The sequence below is a fragment of the Aplidium turbinatum genome, chromosome 15, assembly GCF_918807975.1.
Source record: "Aplidium turbinatum chromosome 15, kaAplTurb1.1, whole genome shotgun sequence".
Lineage (NCBI taxonomy): Eukaryota > Metazoa > Chordata > Ascidiacea > Aplousobranchia > Polyclinidae > Aplidium > Aplidium turbinatum.
This window is the reverse complement of record NC_137486.1, coordinates 8,192,442-8,201,537: the sequence shown is the minus strand read 5'-3', so window position 1 is coordinate 8,201,537 and position 9,096 is coordinate 8,192,442. Positions and strand designations below refer to the sequence as shown.

Genomic DNA, 9,096 nt, shown 5'->3' with positions numbered 1-9,096 from the left:
AGTCCGTTAAATTGAGGGTTGACTGATATTCGTGTTGTATCTCACAGAAACTGATAGCCTACAGAAACAGTTTGTTTCACATTTTCAAACTAGTAGCCTATCAGTATTAGTTCATTTCAGTTTGTTTTTATTTGAGCCTAGCCTAGTAGTTTCGTGTGGCAGTTTTATACGTTCAACTGGTGATTTCATACATAGCCTACAAGCTTCAAAACTGTTTGGTCAAACCTCTCCGGGTCAAACAGTCGACCAGTTCATTGCGTTCTGAGATTCTCCAGTTTTTCACTTTCGTATCGAACGCATAACAAAATAAAATTGCTTGGATCTCGAAATGCCAAAACGAATGAAAGTAGGTTATACTTCTGTTTCAATCGGTGTATTTCATACTTATGCTGACATGGGACAACGTTAAATCATTTTCCCACCAAGTGTAGAGTTCTAACATAGGTTCCCCACCGGATTCCTGACTAGCCTCAACTGAAAACATTGCAAAATGGAGAAATCTGCAGAGTAATTGCATTGAAGACAACGGTACAATGGTGTCTCTACCTGCCCCCAGTTTTAAAAATCACATTGTTTTGGCTTCTATGTAGTACGTCATGATTCCATGCATTACAAAATTGTAAAAATGAACATGGTTCATCTTATCTTCATCGAACTGCGAGTAACTGTCGAATTGTGAAAATAAAAGCGTTGTAAAAATAAAAGTCATCCTTGTATGCAGAATTTGTTCATTTTTACCTCTACGTTTGTCCCAAACAAAATAAACATTTGAAAGCATGAATATTGAATAAACTTATGAAAAGGTTCCATATGTACAATGACAATGTAACAAATAACGTTGGTTGTAACATGGCCACCTGGAGAAGCGGCCTGATTTGTCACATTTTGCAGATTTTGATTACCGCTACTGCTAGTGTTTGACTGACATTTTCTGAGATGTTTTTACTTTTTGCTGTCTCTTAATGATGTAAAAGCTTTTTGTTGCCTTGGGGAAGCAGTAGCAAATGAAAAAAAAACAAATTGAAAAACGCTAATCAGACTGTTATTGAAAAATTAACAGTCTGACTAAAATCTTCGAAATCAAATTTTCTTTTTATTTTAACATATGATGATGTTAAAACCTATTGTGTCATCTGGGGAAAACAGTAAAGAAGGCGAAAACATATAATTTTTAGAAAAATTCATTTAAACAGTCGCCCAAAGTTGGCAAAATGTGACAAATCAGGCCGTATCTTTAGGCAGCCATGGTTGTAATTTGTTTTTTTAAGTGGAATTGTTTCAGATGCTTCAATTGGTTAAATTTCGTTATGTTTACAGAAACCTTTCTGTAAATGATAAAACAAGTTGAGGCGTTGAATTACACCTCTCATGCAAACATGCATATCATGTCAGCATACTGCAATAGTCAAAATATTGTTTACAATCTTGCATTGGGTATTAAATTAGACGCACATACTGTACGAGTGTTTTAGAGATGCAACATAAAGTCTGCTTGCTTGACCTTTTCAGGTAACAACCTGATTAAAGGTTCTTTAGAGTTTAGGCGATTGCAAAATCTTCATAGATGCTTCGATAGTAATTTAATCAGTTGAGGGTCTAATCACTTTTCCGACGAATAAAATCGCCCCTGTTTCTTCGTGTCTGATGAAGAATAAGAACGGCTTGTTAACGTTGGCCCGCTGTGGCATCATTCGCGTTTGTACTCTGATCGTGCTAGCAGCGGTTGCTTTCACTCCCATCTCATCAACGTCAATCGTTGCTTCGTGTCTTGCGTCGGACACGTACAAGCCTTCCATCGGTGACATTTTTGAAAAATCGGCCTGATCAGGAATGAAGAGATCTATCACACCCATCAATTGCAGGGTTTCTTTTACGTTTTCCACTGTATATCTTATGGAAAACTTTGGAAGGCTGACGAAGCACTTAGAGGTAGAAAGGCGTCCGTTTGGCCACAAAAAATTCATCGTTTTTTTAATTTGGTTGGCTGCGTCCGGTTGGTCGAATGGAGCAAAACTGCCGGCGTTCATTGGCATGAAAATCACCATGTTCAGTGCTTGATCTGAAAGAACATCAGAGTTATATTCTTATCAAACCTCTTTCCGAACCCTTTGTAACTGATAATATTTGGTTGCTTGGGGTGTCCATCATCAATTTTAGGTTGAAAACACTATTTTTGCCTACTTTACCCAAACAATTCTAAGAGCTACCAACATGCACCGAGAGAAGAAATGTCGTACGTCTAGTTGCGCCACCTGACGGACTTTGTAATGCAAATAACTTTCTTCTTACCTTTGAAAGGCAACACTATCACCTCGGAACCCAGCTCAAAGTTGATAGATTTTCCACATCTAGCACCCATATTACGCATCATGGGTACTTGAATAGTTTTAGTTGGACTCATTTGAAAGGCTTCCAAGACTGTATGCCTTTCATAGAATGAAGAGCCCCATTGCGCCTGTGTTGTGATGTATTATTAAATATTATAAGCCAGGGGCTCTATCCACTTTTAGAATTCTGGGGGGGGGGTGATTTTTAGACAGTGGGCAAAAATTGTCTTAGTCATTCCAAACCACTCCAATAAGTGTGGGGGGGTGATCACCCCCCTCATCCCCCCTTGAATACAACCCTTGTTATAAGCTATTGTAATTTTTTATGTTCTTTTTAATTTTTAAAGGGTTGGGAATCATCAAAAATTCCAAAAAGTCTGCTAAACAAAATGTTTAAAAAAGCTAGGAAACCGCTGGCTGAGACAAATACTTGCTTGATTATCAAAGCAATTTTTAATTTCCGATCAATGTTTTTGAGTTTAACACTTTGAGTTTGATGTCAATAAAAACTTTTCCTACCGATAAGAAAGTAATGTCACTGTTGGTAGGCCTACTTCAATTGTATGCACCTAATTTTTTGTCATTGCATGATAGTCGCAAACTAATAGTTAATTACTTCGACTATGGCAAAATCAAGGTTTCGAAAACGTTTCGGTGACGATATCAATGAAAGCTTTAAAATCAGTGAGGTAGACTTCTATTTTTGTTTCGCATTGAAAGGTTGTTAAAGGTGTAGTACAACGAAAATAATTTTCAACAATATTTTTTTTTGTCGTAACTTCAAAAACCTAAACAAAGTGACTTTGATTCAAATGATTCTGATTGGTCAAAATTTGTTACGTCATGGAATGGAGACGCAGATCATAGCAATTTGCATATACTATAAAGGTCGCCATGCGCATGATCCAGGACGAATCTCCCGAAACAAATTTTATCTAGGGTTAGAGTTAGTCGTTCGATTAATTTTCGTGCGATGAACAGTTGTTTCGATAAACAGTCGTTTCGATTAATTGTCGTTCGATAAACTGTCGTTTTGATTAACTGTCGTTCGATCAATAGTCGTTCGATAAACCGTCGTTCGATAAACTATCGTAGTACCGCATCACTCGGTGGCTGATTTTCATTTCGTTATCTAGTCTAGCCTACCAAACATAAAGATATACTGAAACATTCTTACGAAAAAGATCATACTTCAATACTGAAAAATCACCAACAAAAATTTAATCCTTCACTTCAGGTTCCCTTTAACATCACAAATTCAGTCCAAACTAGAATTATATGATACAGTAGGATTTTCAGCTTCTAACAGTACCTCCATGTAAACCGTATTGACCAGCAACAGCTTTGTCAAAGAATTGATTCCACCTTCAGGTATCAGCTCGGTGATTTCATTGTTGGTTTTATTTGCGATAAAACGATTGATTTTGCTTCGAGATTGCTTTGGATGTTCTTGAAAATAGACCTCTTTCACGGGAGACTTGTGATATCTCAAATAAGAAACAATGCAGAAGAAAATTAAAGACTTTAGGTCCTTGTAAAACGTGTTGGTTGAAGGCTGATTAATGAACATACAAACTTCACACAAAAGATTGACCAAGTTCACGCATTAAAAGGGTTTTGTGGGCATAATTTTTTCACAACTATCACAACAAACTACCTCGTTTGCGAATTTGTATAAAATGCTGTATGCCATGGGGATAAACGCAAACGCGGAAAGCCAAAAATGAGATGGAGAGACGAAATTGACAAAGAATGTGGAACAACAAACTGGTACATAAAAACATACGATCGATTGGATTGGCAAGAAAAAGGAAAGGTCTTTGGTCAGCAGTGGGCTACCACAGGCTGAAAATGATGAAATGCATAGTCTAAATAACACCTTTTTGTTGATTTGTTTAGTTGGTATATTAAAATGAAGAAAAATTTCCTTTTCCTAAATTAAAATTTCATGCCCTTCGATTCGTAAAGTTCTTCCCTTGGGTTAGGCTACTGTTACAGCAACCGACAATTCACAATTTTGCTCAAGCCTAGTTAGCTGTTACCTATTGCGTACCGGTTTATTGTCGTCAATTTTTATATTTCAATAACAGTATTGATGCGCGTTATCACAAGTAGGCTAGCCTACAAATAGTGCTAGAGTTAAATCACAAGGCGCCTTACCTCTCGGTGGCTTTTTTAAAAGCCTTGGTGAGTGGAAAATGCTTATCAATATAAACCCGGTTGGCCTGGGTCAAAGTATATTTTGGATTGTCGCTAAAAATAGCTTTGCACATTGTTGATTCTTCCCTCAAAGAATTACGGATTCCGTCACTTCGAAGTGCCTTTTCAAGCTGACGTAATGTCTGGTTGTTCAATCCTGGAAATAGAGTCAGATTATAATTGAGTCACTACAGAAATTTAACTAACTAACTTGTAAGTGAAAGTGGATCTTTGACTGATGTTAACTAGACCAAGGGTCTCAAACACGCCAGCCCGCGAGCCGCATGCGGCCAGCTAAAACTTTAGTGCGGCCCGCGAGGCATTTTTAAACTTTGAAATAATTAACCATTACTGTATATATTTTCTCTAGATTTAAAAAGATAAAGTGGGCTGTTAAATTGCTCAAAAAATCTGATAATGCCCGTCAAACTTCATACAACTTTTTAAGACTAATGTCGCGCCATTTTATTGCGTGCAAGAAACTTGTATTGTTACATTACAATCACATTATATACTGCGCCTATTCACTTAGTCTTATTGTGTCGTTATGCAATAGCAGCCTTGGTATTTGCTGAAGTACTGTAGGTTCTTCAATCAAGTGTTTACTGTAGTTTTTCGCGCTTTTGAAAGTTGATTTGAAGATTTTTACTCTCCAGGTCTGTCGTTTCGTTTGCGTTCTTTTCTGTTTTTTTTTTTGCCTTTGTACAGTGTTTTTCTACCTCTGTGTTCTTGCCACTTTACCTTGTAACCTAACATACTTGGTGTGTTGTTACAGCCTTTTTATTGCGTTTCAACTGTGTTATTTTGTTTACTGACATCTCATTTTGTATTGCGGCCCTCGGGTTAATTTACAAGTGCTCATTTGGCCCCCAGAGAAATTTGAGTTTGGGACCATTGATCTAGAGACGTTGGTAACGGCGTCACAAGTAGCCTAATTTTGAATTACAAAGAACTTGTTGAAGAATGTGAGAGGTTACATTTCTCTCATGAACTTGCTTGCATTGAGTAAAGTGTATGTACATTGGGACAATTGTAATAAAACCATATCTATGTATTACTGTTTTATTTATAGAAAGTACAGCCCCCTCGCTGCTGAAAAGCTGCCTTCTTAAAGTGGCTTCCGAGTCAAATCAACTGCTTACCACTGATAGTATACATTGTATAATTGTATCAGTTACTGATTAATGATGAGTTTAGATGTCTAATAAAATATTTTGATGTGAGACATTTAAAACCCTTTTAGCCACTGTCTCGGCACACCAGTGTGTCATTATCGTGAGGTAAGGCTAAAGTTGCACTGGGCAATATTTAGATATGATACATACAGCTGCTTTAACATAACCCAGAATCAAATACAGTATTGCTCTTAGATTGTATTGCCAGTTTTATCAGCTTTGGTTTATGTGAAGGATGTTTAATATACTGTACATTAATGTGATGGCCAGGGCCCACAAGAGAGGGGGACTGGGGCCCGGTGGGCCCGGACTGGAGGACTGGGGGCCCGGTGAGTTCAAGGGGGCCCAACAAAATGTCTAAATTCACGCGATAAAAAGATTGATTTCAACGATTTTGCATAAAATATTATTTTTATATTAGTTCCGTGACCGTATGTCAAATGGGGCTCCCTTATGGGTAGCCTAGGCTATGCCCTTTTTTAAAATTACAGAATTTTTAATTTTTTTAGTTTAGGAGGGGCCGACAAAATGTTTTAATTTGCGTGCTCAGGTCGATTTTGCATAAAATATTGTTTTTTATATGAATATTAGTTTTGTATTTTGAATGGGCCCCTTCATGGGTATGCCCTTGTTTAGAACAACAATATTTGCATTTTTTTGCGTTCAGGGGGCCAATAAAATGTTTAAATTTGTGTGTTAAGGTCAATGTTGCATAAAAAAATTTTAACATCTTGAAGTTGGTATTTCTTATATGAAGTTGGTATTTCTTATATTGGTATTTCTTAATGTCATGAACAATAGCAATGCATTCATGCTAAGTTTGCTGCCCTGGTCTCTGCAGATTTCGAGGTCAGAAATGGTATTGTATGTTAATGTAAAGCTGTAAGCACACATATGCAATGCTATGTCAGCCATGTCGGATAGTATTGCAATTTTTATCTTCGAAATAGCTGATTTTACCCACTTGTTGCCATGGTTACAATCAGGTGTTGCCAGAGTTAAGAAGGGTTAGAGTTAGGAAAGGTTAGGGTTTTGAACTTTGCCCAGGACTAAAAAAAATATCCAAAATACAAGTTTTTGTTTTCAACAGCTATAAACTTTTCCTCAAATTAGGGCAGAATTCCATATCTGACAACGCTATTGAGGCTATATTTACACTATGTAGTGTTTTAGCATTTTACAGCATTTTATCTTTGTGTATAACTAGTGTGTATCTGTGAATTTAAAGTTATATTTACAATAGTGCATTGTTTGTGAAATAATGGAGTGTTAATACTTTAACCTAATTTATCCTTTGTAAGAACGCGCACCGCAAATTTTGCTTGTGATTAGTGAGATATCACGCGACATGTCGCGCTGGGGGGCTCGGCAGCAACATCTGCACCGGGGCCCGGCAGGGCTCTTTGAGGCCCTGGTGAAAGTGGTGATGGCTTCAAATTAAAAAATAAAAAATGGTTGAACATGTTGCGAATGCGTGAGCCATGTGCCTTTTTCTGCACTAAAGACTACTACATTACTACAATACTACATTTCAAGCAACGTTTGTTAGCCATACTTAATTATTACATCAACAATCATGCAACGTGACTCATGACAATGCAGTCGTTACACCCCTTCACTCCAAAGAAGTTTGTCTGATTTAAGTTAAGTATTCTCTGCTAATGTTACATTACCTGGCACAAGACTGAATAACACGCTGTACATGGATATTGGAGAAAACACCATATTTTCCTCCGTGTCCATAGTTCCTGATATCTTTCCGTACAAGTCGAATGTAAAATCATGAAGGGATTCTGCAATTGCGCTTGTGAAGAGAGGCGTTGTGCTTTCCGGATGCTTTGGCCCGATAATACCTAACGGTCAGATTATTATTATTATCTTGGATCATATCGGTCCTGTGGAAACAGTTTCAGTTTTGAATAAACGTTCTTCATCTATTAGTAGCCTACTAGCTGTAAACTCAAAGTCAAATTTTTGGTGCATTTCTGTGTTTTGACCTATGTTAGGCCACTATTTACATACGAAATCATATTAGTTTTGTCTCCGTTTAGGTATGTTTCCAAAGCTGTTGTACTGATACAAAATTCGATGGCTTTGCATTGATCATTGAAATGGAGGTGTTAATGTTATCAATATATGTTTGTAGTTTATCTCGAAATGTCACATCAAGTACTCACCTGTACTTTCACAACAGCAGACGGCGAGCAAAGCAATGATTAAACTTTTTATCATTTTTTTTTGAAAGAATACTTTTCAGTTGTAATTTCTTTACCTGTGATATAAATAACTTAATTATTATAGACAAATATTAAGATACCGCTGCACAACTTGGTATATTCATGAAAAAATATATTCTGAACTTTCGTAATAAGCATTGACAACTGACTTTGTTTTGGCACAAATTATGCCCATTAAAACGTAAATAATTGCTTTGCAGTGCTTATAGCTTTTCAAACCTTTTCTTGTTAAACGATATGTCAATTTGATAGCTGTTAGCTCTGTAAACCAATAGTGTGGAGACTCATGCAATACAGTCACTGTTCCAATACCCTTGCGATAAACAGCACGACACCCACTAACAAGACTTTATTTTTCTCCCCTTGATACAATACCGTTATTCAAACTAAGTGAAACTAAGCAACCAGTATCGGTTTTTCTACTGATTTATCGTCTGCGAACGTTGAAACAATATAAAACGACGAGTTTTGCTACTTAGTGCGTCAGGCAAGAAAAATGCCAATTAATTTTGGTGTTGAAGTGTGAACCAAAGGATTTATTTTGTTTCCTTTTGTTACACCAAACGTGCAATTCCAAAGAAGTAGCCTATCTGACTCTCGTAGGCCTAACCTCGTACAAAAATTTCGTTTCCATTAATGATGTGTTTAAACTACTGTATCGTATTATGTTGTGTTGTGTCGTATTGCACCCTTCACTATGCCCTGTTGTGTTCTAACTGCTAAATGGCGATTATAATAATGACTGTCGCTAAAAGACCTTCGAATCTGAGATGTTGTAAAGCGACATAAAACAAACCATAACAATCAATCAATCAGCTATCGCACTGTTGCATGCAGTGGTATTGACCAGACAGACCAAATACTATGCAGTACGGTAGGTTACTTGCTTCGAAATTAACATATTTCTATTGCGGCAAAATCTTTGCCGACGTGAAAATGTGGATTGTGAAATAACGTCGGCGACTGCCAAGTAACAATTTTGAACACATTTATCTGCCGTGATTCAAACTTGATTTTCAAATTAAATGATTTCTCGGCGATTCTAAACTTTGTGCGCTTGTAAGCAATATGCAAAGCTTTACTACTTTACTCTACTACGAGGCAAAATAACTACTTTTTGGAAAGTAGTATTCACTGCACAGTGCACAGTCAGCGAAG

The 9,096-nt window shown here is 37.0% G+C and overlaps 1 protein-coding gene across 1 annotated transcript; it reads right to left on the bottom strand.

The window, feature by feature from the left end:
• Positions 1–499: 499 nt before the first annotated feature.
• On the bottom strand, positions 500–7,971 carry LOC145784352 (serpin B6-like). Its single transcript, XM_082596155.1, has 6 exons — positions 7,879–7,971; positions 7,375–7,554; positions 4,488–4,683; positions 3,640–3,814; positions 2,290–2,455; positions 500–2,059 (listed from the first exon to the last, which is right to left on the bottom strand). The coding sequence occupies exons 1-6, from the start codon at positions 7,931–7,933 to the stop codon at positions 1,581–1,583; spliced, it is 1,251 nt and encodes a 416-aa protein (XP_082452281.1). The 5' UTR covers positions 7,934–7,971; the 3' UTR covers positions 500–1,580.
• Positions 7,972–9,096: the final 1,125 nt, after the last annotated feature.